The sequence below is a fragment of the Lampetra fluviatilis genome, chromosome 35 (assembly GCF_964198595.1).
Source record: "Lampetra fluviatilis chromosome 35, kcLamFluv1.1, whole genome shotgun sequence".
Classification (NCBI taxonomy): Eukaryota; Metazoa; Chordata; class Hyperoartia; order Petromyzontiformes; family Petromyzontidae; genus Lampetra; species Lampetra fluviatilis.
Window position 1 is genome coordinate 7,847,208 of NC_136309.1, and position 15,721 is coordinate 7,862,928.

At 47.1% G+C, this 15,721-nt stretch overlaps 1 protein-coding gene across 1 annotated transcript in view; it reads right to left on the reverse strand.

Annotated features, from left to right (window-relative positions):
• Positions 1-15,721, reverse strand: part of LOC144944705 (guanylyl cyclase C-like) — a 58,188-nt gene that overhangs the window by 34,377 nt on the left and 8,090 nt on the right. The window contains exons 3-5 of the mRNA XM_078873063.1: positions 6,087-6,173; positions 4,340-4,411; positions 1,980-2,087 (exon numbers count right to left, since the gene is read on the reverse strand). Coding sequence (XP_078729189.1) covers positions 1,980-2,087; positions 4,340-4,411; positions 6,087-6,173 — 267 coding nt within the window. The remainder of the gene's footprint in view (positions 1-1,979; positions 2,088-4,339; positions 4,412-6,086; positions 6,174-15,721) is intronic.

Genomic DNA, 15,721 nt, shown 5'->3' on the forward strand with positions numbered 1-15,721 from the left:
CACCACACCAGGTACTCATTTGAGGCTGAGTCGACCTAGGGGAGGCCCAGGACCGGTTCAGATAATCGTTACCGATGTTGGTCGAGCGTAAATCAAACTTGGGTCGCCGGGTTCGTAGTGCAGCACGCTACCTGCTACACTATCACTCTCCACGCACTGCCACACACACACACGCAGACCAATCAATGCTATTAATAATCTATTAATCAAACTCAAATCGAGTGTGCCAGCAGTAACGTTGTTCTGTTTGTATTTACATGTGCAGCCATTTTTGGCGAGTCCACTGCAGGATTAGGGCCTACTCCACATACCATGCGGGCTTGTGGGGGTTATTTGACCATACTTCACCACTTAGGTCGGTGTAGGTTTGTGAAAACTGGCGGAATACACCCTGGGGCATAGACGTGCAGTACAACCATGGATTTTGCTGCATTTACCTCTGCTGCCTTCAGGGTAACAGCAGAGGTGCCTGTAACGCCTGTGTTATGGATGGATGGGAGAGGCTCGTTCCAAGCGCTGTCTGTTTCATACACGTTGCAGGGAATGGGTTCCCCGTGACCCCTGCAGCAGCTGGAGGACCCTATGTTCACCACAATGTTAAAACTAGTTCATGAAGCCATCCTGATAGATAAACACAGACACAACTTCAACCGAGAAGATGGGTACAAACTGAGCAATCATTGGAAGGACGTTTTTAACCAGGTAAAGTCTTAACTGACTGTGATGTCTCCATCCTACCTGCCCATGTCAGCTGTTATTTCCGACTCTCTGTGTGTGACTCTCTCTGTGCATCTTTTTTCGACCTCTACTCCAGTGACCCGGGTGCTGCTACGGGGTCCACTTTCTGCCCTGCCCCACCCCCTTTCTCTCTCACCCCTACGGCCGAGGCCTATATAACCTCGTGCCACAGCAGATCTCTCGCCTACTTCAGCAGTTTCTTCTTGCTGTGGTTGTCCCACCTGATGACGATTGCTTGTGTTGCGATCGAAACGTCATGATCTATTATTTTTCTACCTACGTGACTTTACCGAAAGAATCGAAGAGTATGGATTCCTGCAGTCACGAAAGCTTCAAATCAAAAATAAAACGAGTTAGTTTAACACGTGAGGATTGAAACTATTTACCTGCTGAATGGAGTCGCGAGCCTGAAACACGAGAATCCGTCGAACCGTGATGAGTGCAGATTGTTGCACCCCGGAGTAAATGCACGCACAGCCCTTTGTCAGTTCCACAGCTGGACTAGGAACGCTTTCGCCACCTTTCGACCGCACAGTTCAAACCGCGGCGCGACCAGCTGGCTCGGCCACAGAGCGAGCGCCTCTCAATCACAAGCTCGACAGTTCAATCCGTGGTTGGTGGTTGACTTGGCCCATCATCTCCCCGGGGTTGATAAAATCAATACCACGTCGTGGGGGAAAGCAACAGTGCTTGTCCTATGTATAGTCTCGCCCCCGCCACGGTAATGTGGAATTTCCGCCAATGGCTCAGGACTGTAAACTGGAGCAGGAAATCACTTTGGCTTTTATCAATAAGGGGCCGTCCATAAATTACGTCACGCGATTTTGGACGATTTTTGACCCCACCCCCTTCGTCACAAAAAGTCAGACCCCCCCCCTCAAATATGACGTCACAAAGCTCTTCCCCCCCCCCCCAAAAAAAAAAAACATGCTTAAAGTCGCTTTAAGCTATTGTCATTGTTGTGCGTATTTAATGTGGTGCTGCACTCTGATGTTGTCGGAGAAAACATTTATTAAAAAGTCTATTTTATTAAGTAGAGCGTGTTGTCTATATTTATTTAAAGTTGAGCATTTTGATGTGACGTCACATTTCTCAAACCCCCCCCTCCCCCCATCGTCACAAATGTCTGACCCCCCCCCCCCAGGTGCGTGACGTCATTTATGGATGGCCCCTAACACCTCCGTCGAGAGCCCAGCTGTATCATTCACGTTGGTGAGAGTTGAGCATCTTGCGTCACTCACCCAGAGGGAACCTCTGCTGCAGTAGTCGGTCACAGCGTACGTAACCCCGATGCCTCCCACCGTGGTCCCGTAAAACTTGGTCAAGTTGTCGCAGGCCATGGATATCAGCTGTGAACGAAGCGGTTTGCGTCGTTGTCCAGGATGCATCGTTGTGGAGCATTACGGTGTGGCAGCAAGAGCAGTTTATGCGACTGCGATTGCAAAAGGTCACACGTTTGGCGCATCGGTCCTTCGCTGACTACGCACTTTGAATGAATGGATATACAAGCGGAACCCATTTGCGTGCCTGCGCGTATTAATCGAATGCATTTTTAGGTTCAGTAGCCTAATGGCTTTCCAGATGAAAATTATCCCGCAGCATTTGCATATTGTGTTGTTGGCCATCTATCTCAACTACTGTATGTCTTTGCAAGTCACCTTCAGTTGCTGTGGCATTTCAGAGGTGTACAAATGAAAATTATCATCCTAAATTGTTTGGTGATGCTGCATTGGCATTGGTGGACAGGTACAATCATATACATATATTACTTTAAGGCAGCTTTGTTCACGAGTGTGAGATTTTTCTTAATTATTTTATTTATCCTGATTAAATGCCAGTTATGTATAGCGACAGCCACAGAAGCGGTGGCGCTTGCCAGCGACCAGAACTTTGGAGGTGAGGCCTGGTGGCTCACACAGATCTGTGAAGCTCCCAAGCTTGTGAAACGAGCGTGCGTGTTGCGACGTCGATTGCCATCCATTGGCAAATGCCCTCTCGTCTTGATGTGCGCCACTCTGCGCGCACTACACACATCTAGCCGGATTGCAGAGCCTCTAGTCCTGAACTAACTCGGATCCAGTTTTACTGACCACCTCATGTTGTCAACACATATGGACGCACAGCAGTTACCAGCTTCAATCATTCGTAAAGGGAAGTGGTACAGGATGCTTTAAGATCAGCAGGGGGCACTCTGGCACCTTCAACTAGCATCCTTGAAACACGTGCTGCGTTGTATGATTTCAATTCATTTGTCAATGTACTGCTGAATGAAAGCATCCTGCTTTGGTCTTGCAGGGGTATAAGAATAGGTTTTACCCTTTATGGCAATTAAACAGTTGTGTTAAGATGATAAAACACCAAACAGAAGCTCTTTGCAAGGAATCATGTCTGCATTAACCACATATACTTGTGGTGAACACGCACACAAATAAACATACTCTGGTAGTATATGATGCATTGTCTTTGAAACTGATTGGTCCACACCAGAGACCGCTTTCTTTAGAGCCTAGTCTCTGTGTGCATGTTCACCACAAGTACATGTCGTTAATGCCGACATGATTCCTTGCAAAAGGTTTCTGTTTGGTGTTTTATCATCTTAACACAACTGTTTTATTTCCAGAAAGGGTAAAACCTATTCTTACATTTTGACACTTGGCAAGGGAGGTCCCATGACATTCGGGGGTCGTTTGATCATATTTCACCACACTGGTCAGTGGCAGGTTGGTGGGAGGGGATTGGGCGGAGGGGGGGGTGTATTTTACCAGGTGAGTTTTCACCTGGTACACATGAACGCTGAGTTCTCACCTGGCTAAACAAAAAGAATTGGAACTCGACTTGAGAAATCACTTGCCACTGATGTTAGTCATGGCCAGGAATGAACCTCTCGGTTCACTGGGTTCATAGCGCAAGTGCACCAATTCACTGCGTCACCGTGAGTGGCATCGAATATACACGCCCCATGAACCGTACATTTTGTGTACAAATGAACGTTAAATCAACGTGTGCACCACTTTGTGAAAAGCCAACAGGGGTTGCGCTGTGGTAAGAGACCGGTCCCTGCCATAGGACTGAGACATTTCCACCACGCTCCTCCGGGGACACCGATGGAGATGACTACAATGCCTACGCTCTTCCGAGTGAGTGAGTATTGCGTTCTCCAATGCGTTTTCTGGTTGTACCGCGGTGTTCCAACCATCAGAACGCTGTGTCACACTACTGCGAAAGACCGGATGGTCCCATGAGCCCAGACCAGATATCATTTCGCTTGTCGGGCACCATCTGAGGTTACAAAACTTCAGTGGTTCCAATAGCTTGAAGTGGCCAATAACATTGAATTGTATGATAACAGTTTTGAACGGGTGGGTAAAGAGCTTCATAGCTCATCGGATTCCTCCAGTTTAAATAATTATTCTGGTTAAAATTTTAAATCGTATTCGCCACATAAATAAATCGCTACAAATTCTTGCTGACCTTAGGTGGTACCAATTTCGACTCTGGGCCAAGGACTAATGCAGCATGGGAACTCTCTTGAGTTTGACCTTGACTCGACCTTGGCGTGGCTTGTTTAAAAAAAAAGAGCCCGTGCCGCTCAATGACTCACGAGGCAGAGCTCCCTCTTCTGCGTGTTGGTGAACACCCCGTCGTACACTTTCAGCGGCTTGAGCATGACCACCTGATGGACACAGGTTACGCGGCAGCGTTCTTCACCAATGCTCCGAACGCCACGATCCGACACGCCCACTCAGTTAAGGTTGGTCACGTAAACAAAACATGCGGATTGGGCACTAGTTCAGCGACACCGGGTGTGAGACAGTAAACCCACACATCCCTCCGAGGTCGGTAAAATGAATAACACTTGCTGACGGCCCCGAAGGTGGAAATGTAGATCATCATCCTTGCCGTAGGAATGTGGAATTCTCTGGTTCAGGAGCACAAGCGGAGATGATCACAGCCTCCCCCTCCCTTGTTTGATCGCCAGCTTACTTCGTCCGACCGCGAATTTTAAACTTGTGACACTTTTTAACTTCAGTTGGAGGACAAGGGGGGACGGCTGCTCCATATTTGGAGTTTGCGGTGTCTCTCTCCCCGTGGTCGCGTGGATTTTTTCTCCGGGTCCTCCGGTTTTTCCCACCACATTTAGAGACGTGCATTGAGATTATTTAGATTATTTTGCTGCTATAAATGTCCAAATGACGGGCCACTTTGTTGAGCTATCATTTGTGGCCAGGTCGCTTCTGAAAAATAAAGTCATACCTCAGTCGGCTTTGCATAGTAGGATGGGGATGGTTTAGTTTAATTTGTGTGTGTTTGGGTGATTTGTTTTCTTGTACTTTGCACTACCATCATGTTTTTGCATTGTTTGTTGTAACGTTCTTACCCGCCCCTAGGTTTATCGCTCATCGGATCCCTTCGGTATAAATAAATATTCTGATTCTAAATCTGAATTCTCTAACCTGGGGACCGAACCACCGGAACAATAACGGCTCGTGATATTCGTATTCAAACCCTCACGGAAACGCTTAAGGCCGGACCTTGCGGTCAGACGTCACGGCAGAGGGCAGTGGGTTCAAAATAAACCGACCCCACCACGGCCACAGCACGGGTGACGCAACCGCCCCAGCCGCCGAAGTCGGCGCAAGCGACGACGGCGCGGTAGAACGCCGACGACAAAGCGGGCACGGCCGCTGGCGAGCGGAGCGGTGCGAGCCGCCGCCTGGCGCACAATGGCTAGGGACCGCGTGTCATTGTCTTGTTGTCGCCTGGGACTGTTCCCGTGCTGTTGTTTTGCTGCCGTTCCCAAGCTTAGGAATTGGTGTACCGATGCGATTTGAACTCATCATCATTTTTGTCGTGATATGCCTACCCTTTCCGATGCTTTGCACTCCGATCGTTTTTTTGTGTTGGTTGTCGTTGCAACTTTCTGACCGACCCTTCTGGACTTCTGTGAATAAGAGCTTCATAGCTCATCGGATTTCTCCAGGATAAATAAAGATTCTGATGCCAGGGGGAGCAGCGCTGGCGACATACGCCTGCGTGTTGTATGTACGTTGAACTTATTTCGCACCGTACGTAGCCAACTGTAATATTCGGAGGCACGGGTTCACCGCTTGACTTTCCCCACAATAGTGGCGCAATACTCATCTTAAACGACCCTGGGCGGACAATGGACTGAGCTGGGGACGTTGACACTCTCCCTCGTTGGACGCGCCGGCTAGAAAGCGGCGGTGCGGCGCATTGCGTGACATTGCCGGGGACGTAAAGCGATCTCATCAAACGGGCACCGGTGGTCACCACGCGAAGCACAGCGCTGCAGGGGGGGAGGGGGGGCGCTCTGCAGCACAGTCGACCTTGTTGTCGTATTTCTTATTGGTGATGGCATCCGACTCAAAGCTGCCGTCCGGGATGAAGTAGACGCTAAGCTTCCGCTGGTGCACCTGCGGCGACAAAACGTGACATTTCAGAAAGCGGCGACGGCAGAGCCTGATCGCCCAGAGGTCAGAGCGTCGCTGAGATCCTGGTGTCCGAATCCGATGGGCCGTGTGCGCAGAGACGCGGTTCTCGATTGTAGCGAGTTTATGGTGTCAGGCCGGTCATCAATAACTGCGTAAATAATATCACGTTCAGTTTGGTGTGTCCCCCCCCCCACACTAATCTCTGACGACATTCCAGCTCTGAGTGTGAAAATATCGAGTTTCGACTGTTGTGCGACGACGAGCCTCGCTCTAATCTTGATTTGAAGCTTTCGTGACTGCAGGAATCCATACTCTTTGGTTCTTTCGGTAAAGTCACGTAGGTAGAAAATATTATAATAGATCACGACGTTTCGTCCTCCACCTGAGGACGATTGCTTGTGTGGCGATCGAAACGTCGTGATCGATTATTTTTTCCTACCTACGCGACTTCACCGAAAGAACCAAAGAGTATGAGCCTCATACTCGTTGGGTTTTTCGGTAAAGTCACGTAGGTAAAAAATTACATAAAATAAATTAAAACAACTAAATTAAATCACGACGTTTCGGAGGCAACATAAGCTTCCGTCTTCAGGTGGAACCGTTACAGCCAAAGTCGCTGTAAACCAAAGAGTATGAATCCTTGCAGTCACGAAAGCTTCAAATCTAGAAGTATGAGCCTCACTCTCTTGCGCAGAGCGGGTGAGGAAAGTGCTGCCCTCCTCCACCGTTCTCGTTGTAAGGGAATCCCAGGGGTAGCTCTGCGACATTCGCTTCTGCGGGCCGTTCCCGAACACGAAAAGTTCGTACTGCTCTTTGTGAGAGATCCGAGAGGATTCTTTGACTCGTGACACGACGCCGACAGCGCAGTCGAGATACAAACACAGCGAGCGCTCGATGGCCAAGTTAGCACGGTGGCTATGGCAGTGGTGGGGTGGAGCGGTAAGAATTGATGTCTGTCAATTCCTATATTTGTATGAATGCGGCGTGAAACGGCGCAGATTGTTGTGGTTAGCGGCGCTGCGCAACTAACCCGGAACCCTGAAATCAATTCCTGGCAGCGGCTAACATCAGTGGCGAGTGACATCAGACCGGGTCCTATCCTCCTACCCCACCCCTTCAAGCCCTTCACCCCCCCCCCACAACTCTCCGATGTGGATGAGTGTGAGCTAACGAGTGTGCGTGACCATGTGTGCATGAATTCTAGATTTGAAGCTTTCGTGACTGCAAGGAATCATATTCTTAGGTTTTTTTTTGTGACTTTACCGAAAAAAACTAAGAATATGATTCCTTGCAGTCACGAAAGCTTCAAATCTAGAATTAATGCCCTCTACGGGGAGGAATTCCACCTATCTGTTAGAGTTTTTAACAGACAACGAGACAAGAAGTCACAGCTTCTCGAGACGCTGGCTGTGACTTTACCGAAAAAACCTAAGAATGCGTGTGTGCATGGATGAGTGCGAGTGAAAAAACACACTCCCCATGTCCGACACGGCATGAAGGGGGCCATTATCAGCAGTGACTTGAGAATGGCTGGAATTTTTTGTGTTTTAATGTTGACGATTCAACATGAACTTTGCAACCACTAGATGCCGCTATATTCACCGCAATTAAAACACTAATTGTGTAAACCGGATTGTGTAAGGGGCCGTCCATAAATGACGTCACGCGATTTTGGACGATTTTTGACACCCCCCCCCCGTCGTCACAGGGCGTCACAAAAAGTCAAAATCCCCCTCAAATATGACGTCACAAAGCTCTGCCCCCCCTCCCAAAAAATAAAACATGCTTGAAATCGCTTTAAACTATTGTCTTTGTAGTGCGTATTCAATGTGGCGCTGCACTCTGATGTTGTAGGAGAAAATATTAAAAAGTCTATTTCATTAAGAAGAACGTGTTGCCTACAATTATTTAAAGTTGTGCATTTTGATGTGACGTCACATTTGTCACCCCCTCCCCCTCGTCACACATCGTCACAAATGTCTGACCCCCCCCCCCCCCCGGATGCGTGACGTCATTTACGGACGGCCCCTAAACTACTTCACGGCCACGTTTCAAAACTGTCGATTGCATTTCTAAACTGAATAGTGGCGCCGTGGTGGTGAGGTGTTACCTCCTCGCAGGAGGTCATGGGTTCGATCCCGACCCGTGACGGTGACTGGATATTTGGAGTCCACAATCGTGGTCACCACATCTACTCCTCTATGTAAAGTAAGACCTCTCCACAAATTTGGCTGTCACCTGATGAAGCTGGTTGTAATTACTGGCGAAACGTCGTACTCAGATTGTAAATGTTGTGGCTTGGCTCTCCAACACACCGGTGTGCTGTACTAGTATACTACACTATACACTACTATACACTACACTATACATTGCACACTAGTGCTGTACTAGTGACGAATTGGCCACGTTCTGTTTACGTGACAACCCTTACTAGTTGGCTGTGTCGGGTGGTGGCGGGTTTTAGCGACACAATTATATATTTACGCGATCTAACTCAAAAACCTCTATTATGGAAGAGCTGATAGCTCAATGGGCTTCATCTGGTAAAGAAAATAGTTAAGACTCAGAGTTAAAAAAAATGAATTGCTAATGTTTGCCTTCTAAAAACAGAGTGCACATCTGGCCCCTGCGTGTTATATCCGTGGAACATCGCTTCGCCGTGCGCGACAGAGAGCGCTCTTTATATTCCACCACGGGTCCATGGGCTTTCCGACTTCTTTAAAAGACGGCGGATCGTCCATGGCCGCTCCACTCAAACCGAGGCTTCGCGAAAGTCAACGCGACCGCGAAGCAACAACACAACTTCGGAGCCCTCTCCGACCTCCTGCGATGTAAAAGTGTTGGTACTCCCCGACTCTTCCAAGACGTCTGGCCAGAGTGGAAGAGCGGGGCCAAATTAAATGCTCTCCACAGGAGCTGTCTAGAGCTCCCTCAAGTTGGGGCCATTCCGTCAGCGGTGGTATGAGCAAGCGATTGCAGGGCTGCGTTTTTTTAAAACATCTACCCTCGAGCCTAGAGGAGTTCTCTGGAGGGTAATGTATGAATGAGAGGGTGTGTGCATACATATATGTGTGAGTGAGTGCATAAGAGAGTGCCGGCCTTCATAGGTGCTTGCTCATAGCATTAACAGTCTGTTAAATACTATATGGGGGATATTTAAAGTGTGGGCAACGTTAATGTAGTGTGGTTAGTGTGCTGCACTAAAAGCCCGGCCACCCAAGTTCGAATCCCGCTCACGACCAATCACAGCGGCAAATATTTCATCTGATCATGGGCCTCCCCTAGGTCGACTCAGCCTCAGATGAGTACCTGGTACGGTGTGTAAACATCGGCACACGGGAGACAAAGGTGGCCGGTGTTGTATATGTTGGGTGTGAAAATTTTGATGTGTTGTATGCGTGCGTGGGTGAAATTATTATGTTGTATATGTGGGTTATGAATATTCAGTGAAAATAATAATAATCAATCGAAATTTGGCCAAAGGTGTAATTATCCGGAAATACTTTAATCCATGTAATTACGCACATTTAATTATGCCAATTCGAGAGGTAATTGTAGTAATTATGCGAGTGGGTGTAATTATGATAATGCAAGTCGTTATGATAACCAGACTCCGCCTCGGTGACGAGGGTGGGTTATCGATCGGAATAAGGCAATTAATCGTATGCAGTTATGCAGGTGTGGTGTAAGTATACAAGATTAACTTAGATTAACTCGGCCTCGTTGTCTAGGTTCGTCTCATTCTCGCTTATTTAGGTCCCCGGTTCGCCCCGTTATCGCTTTAACATTTACTGAGTATGTGTTAGTGTGTTTATTAAGGTCACCAAGTTCAGATCTCAACGCAGAAGCAGATCTTATGCATAGTTCAGGAAAGAATCACACAACCACTTCTGTATTAATCAATTTATTACTAATTCAACCTCAACTATGATATAGTATGCGAACTCTCAATCCCGGAACGTCAACACGGCATCAATACAGTATCATCAATGATTGTCTGATTTCACTTGACAACGGCACATGGATCCCGCGTAACGCGATGGTTGTTAGTGAGAGAGAGTCGTTAAAACATGCAAATACTATGCTAAGAAAACCTTAACGTTAATGAATGATTATACTTGAAAGATTATACGGCGATAAAACACAATCAAAAACAGTTATTATTCTTAAAGGCACCAATCTCAACAGATACATCGGCAGGTTATCTGACAACAGAATGCTCGGAGTAAAGGCCTGCAACGGCGCTCCTTTTCCGAAGATCTGCTGGGAATTTAAGCGATTTAAGAGTACAGTCCACTAAATATTAAAGATAATACTCTTACAAATGACGGATGGCCATCACTCGGTCTCGAGTTTTTCTTCACAGCCACGGATGGCTTATGGGTTCGAGTGGGTTTGAGTGGTAAGAGTTGTCTTCAATAGTCAGTGTTCGGAGTCGGTTCTTTATGTCAAACAGACGCCAGGTGGTCGTGTGGTGAGGGGGCGGTGCGCGTCATACGTATTAGTCGCTCCTCTGTCGCCGTGGTGAATTTGGTTCGGATGTCCGTTGACACGCTGTCGTAATTCGGAACCCGGTCGGTAGGTGGCGCCCACAGCTCGCTCGCAGCGTCGTCGCCAAACCGCGATTCTCGCGGCAGCAGGGAAACCGCCGACTCGGCAGAGGTTGGCTGTCGCGGCCGAGTTGAGCTGTCAAGCGGGTCTTGCCCGCCTGCAGAGGAGATGGGGAGCCGCTTGAGTCGAGCCCCGAGAGCCGTCTGAACTCGGCTGAGTCCCAGAAGCTGAAGAGTCGAGCCGACCCGTTAGTCGCAGCTCGCCCTTGAGTCGACCCGCTCGGTCGAGCTGAAGATGAGTCGAGCCGACCCGCTCGGTCGAGCTCGCTCCGGAGCCGACCCACTGGTCGAACTCGTGATGAGTTGACTCCTGGTCGAACTCGGCTGATGAGTCGAGCCGACCCTTCCGGTCGAGCTCGCTCATGAGTCGACCCGTTGGTCGCCCTCGTGATGAGTTGACTCTCCTGGTCCAACTGGTTTCCAATGCTCAGGGTCCTTTCTTTTATGCCGAAAAATCCCTTTGGGTCCTGCCCACAAGGCGGGGTTTTCTTTTGATTTACTGTGTCAGGATCTGCCCGTGTGTAGGTGTGTTCATGTGTGTGTCCGTACGTCCGTGTGTCCTTGTGTGCATCACCCATGGTATTTTCCGTTGTCATACTCCCTCCATAAAATCCATGAGCAAACAATCAGATGTTACAAATTGCCTCGAAGTCGTCTCTCTGTCTGGGTGCAATATTATCTCTTGTCTGGCCTCCTTCATGAACCAAAACACAGACGTTACAAATCGTCTCACAGGCGGGTCTGTCCGTGTTGCACGACCTGGAGGGAGGGGCACACTCCCTCCGATCCTCACAGCACACAAAGACATGGTTAAAAAGTTTTAAATTAACACTTGTCCCTTACCATTTCCCAGTTATGATTCTGTATGTAGCCTAAGGTGTGTCGTTTCCCATCGTGGTGCTTGACCCAAGTGGAGGTGCCTCCCCGAGCACATACACACTCCCATCCCGCGCTGCGGGGATACAAAGACGGCCGGGATCTCCCTTTCTCTCCGACCCTGGGTTTAACATCGCTATTTTATTATGTATTTTATTTCGACCTAGTGGTGATTTATCCCGCTATCCTGGCTTTTCATAAGTTTTACTTTTGTCTTTCATGCATAGGCTTATTATTATTAATTTCTTTCCGATATCTTAGGTTAAGGGGTAAGTTTCTTGATCCTAGGAATTCGTATTCCTTGGTGTCTGCATGGTTATATAAGCGGAATATAGTTGACGGTGAATAGCGTTAACATTGATGTTATGTACGATATTATGTATCGTGATGTTTTTAACTTAACTTGGTCAGGGCTTTACTGACATGAAGTTGTATTTCATAGACTGGCAGTCTTTGCCTCACTCTGTCTCTGCTCGCCGGTGTTGTTGCTGTCCAGCTGACGCCGTTAACTCAAGGCCTCATTAATTTCCGTCACTTCTTGTAGGTGAGGGCGGTTGAACCTTGGAGTCAGTTCTGGTTTTTGTCTGCTTGCTTTTTCTGATGTCCCCTGACCCCGGGAGTTATCATTCCTACTTTATGGCCTGTCGCAGCCCGACTCGCTGTTGTTGGCTTGGTGTGTTGTTCCCGGCTTTTTGCTTACGTTTGCAGTTCGCCGTGCTCTTAATTTCCTTCCCTCTTCAACCTTATATCGACTATTCGCTCCTATCTGGGTGCGATTCAATTTTGACTTAGGAAGGTTCTGATTGTCATATGCTTTGGGTCGAGTTGTATTTTAAAGTATGGAAATAACATTTCATATTGACTTAATGATGGTGATGGTTCAGTAGGCGTAACTTGTGGCCTGGTTTAATTGGAGTGGGTGTGAATATCAATAACTTTAGCCTACCCTGTTGTTAAATTCTGATTTTAACGTTGCTTTAATAGCAATACAGAATAATTGAGCTTTTCGACTTAACTAGGCGAACACGAACTTTTGGTGACCTCCGCAGCCTTGTTATTCAGCTGAGTCTGCATCCTTGATATACAACGCTCTTATTCGTCTCACTGTGGTCATCCAACCTTCTGCTCTGGGAGTGTTATTCTTAATTTCAGGTCAAAGGCCCCCTCACGGTTCAGCCGGGCAGGGTTGTTAATCAGCTCCCTCCCCTGTGCACACAGCGTTGCTGACCCACTTCATTTGACCACTCACCCTGGATTTAATAATTTAATTCCTTAAAACCATGCAGGATGGTTGGCTTTTTGCCTTAATTATGTCTGGCTGACTCTCCCACTGTCTCTGCCGCCTGCACGGGTGACATATGCCCGTTCATCAGGCCCCCTCCTTCCTTGAAGCAAGGTTGCAAATTCTGCCATCCTAGACCTCCTCCAGTCCATTACTTAGTGACACCTGGTGTTTTGCAGTCTGCTGCTTTTGGTGTGTTTTCATTCATTATATATCAAGTAAGAAGATAATATATAAAAATATCAAGTTTGGAAGAAGGGTTAGGATACAACATACCGCCCTTTTAAAAATGACCAGTGGTCAAATGGCCACGGGTTATTTTTAAAAAAATGTATACCCTTCTTCCATCATGAACCATCGATTGTCCTCAAGTTTTGCTGCTATTTCCTTACAACGCGCGCGTACGTGTCACAACTTAACATGGTTATATGTGACAAGAGAGAGGAGGAAAAAAAAAATTCTAAAGGAAGGTAACACGATAAGGGAGGGAGAAATTATTCTATTGACTACGTGTTATAGGAGATATCGTTAAAAAGATAGTTTCTACGGTTATTCTTGGGTGGCATCATCAGGCCTTGGCTCCCTTCTAGCTTGGCCAGGTACGTTAGCAGGAGCGTGAGCAGGAGGGCTGCCATTCCCTGGAAAACATGTTACACATTATCGTAGTGTGATATGCCCATTAGTTTAGTTCCCCAGAGATTTGTGTTTATTCTGAGTTAATTTTTTTATGTCCTAAGGTTAAGCGTTATTATGTTCTTAAGCTTCCTGGAATTCGTATTCTTTAGTTTTTATTTTTTTTGGAAGGTCGTGTAGGTAGGAAACATATAATAATAAAAAGTATTGTTTGTTGGTTAATTATCTTTGTTAAGTTTCTACTTTTCGGTACGGAAAACGTTAAGAAACGCGAAGTTTCAACCGTTATTTATTCTGCCCTTATCTGTATCTCTAGATGTCTTGGGAGGCTAGTCCATACATCTTTTGTCCATTTGGATGTCCATGACCTCTTTGTGACTGAACTCTCAACACTTTAACCGCCCTCCATGTTTCATGGATTCCTGGTGTTCTTGTGAGGAGAAGTGAGTTGTTTTCATTAATTAATTAAAAAAGGTATATATATAAATTTAAAAAAAAAAATATTATATTTTTTTTTTTTGAATTGTTCTTAATTAAAAAAAAATAGTCACAACAATCCGGCCGTTTGAAAATTATCAGGGGTCGACTTGGCCACTGGCGAATTTTCAAACCACGTAAATGCCCCTTTCTTTTGTGTTATGAATCTATAAGCCGCCCTCACTCTCGGCGGTTATTCTTACGACGCGCGCATATGCATCACCATCGTAACATGGTTACTTTGAAATAAGCGCAAAAAAAAATAAAACACCACGTTAAACATCGGTACTAATCCATAACGCATTCCTTCCAAAGCGCGCATGTATCACAATCTTAACAAGGTTACATTTGAAATAAGCAAAAAAAAAATACCACAAAACTTTAACATCGATATCACCAGTTACATGGTTCTCATCCCTCATAACTCCGACGGATTTTAATTTTTTTGTTATTGCTAAATCCTGGGAAACGATAGGTAGCGGTTTCGAACGCATTTTTGCGTTAATTCCCTCCTGTTACATCCTTGCAATCTTTTTACCAAGTTCTGAGTGTCTGGTTTACCACTTATCACTTTGATCATTCGATCACGGTTTTCCGGTTCGTTTTTGTAATTTCCCCTCTCACTCTCTCGCGTCGTGGGAGTGTGTGGTGTAAAATTGTGCTGCACATAATCAGAATTCGCGCACACAACCATCTTCTCTACTCCGTCATCACTGGCATTCGCTCTCTCTGCGATTACATGCACATTTGCCGAGTCAGTGTGTCGATTTAATTCTGTCCCTCGTAATGTTGCCCTCTTTGTTTTTACGAGTGTGTTGGATTCCAACACCATTCCCGATACGTCATGGACATTCGTCTCCATTTTAGCACTCCGATCCACATAAATTTTGGTTTCCCTTGGATATTTTCCATTCAAAGGCTCATGCCTGCGCTCCTCAGGGCGTGTCCCTGCTGTCGGTTTTTGTACTGTCCGATCACGCTTCAATGCAACCCTGTCCTTGTATTCGATCCGCGCGTCACTTACGGGAGTACTGTCCACGTTTCTGCCCGCCCTGTCACTTGTACTCTGCCTGTATTCCCCTTTGAGCTCAGGGTTTAATACCTCGGCGGGTGGGGCGCGTGTTGGCCGCTCGCTCGCGCTCACTATGGGTAGTTCATCAAGTCTTTGGACCGCATTCTGTGTTATTCCTCTATTCCCTCCTGGTATAGCCGGTGGAGGAATTGGTCGGAATTGGATCGATTGTGTTTGACCTCCCATCCTGCGATTACTCTGAATGTTCGCATCCATACCTCCGCGGTCTGTGTAACACCTTCCCGCTAGGTGGTTATCTCGCCATCTCTGTGCGTAATTTTGGCCTCGTGTGTGTCGTGGCATGGGGTGTTGGTATGGTTCTGTTCCGAACCTCCCCCTCCTGCGATTCCTCTGAATGTCCGGCTTTGTGCCGCTCTCATCCTCGTGCCAACCTCTCTCTGGGTTATTTTGCCATGTGTGCGTGTTTGTTTGCTCCGTCCTGCATTGTGGGACTGCTCGGTGATTTTTATTCCTCTCTGAGAGGCTGGGTTCCTTATCCCTCTCCCTGTGTTCTGGATCCGAATTATGATTCTTAGCTCTGTATAACCACGCCATGTACGCCTTGCTCTCTATGCGGCGT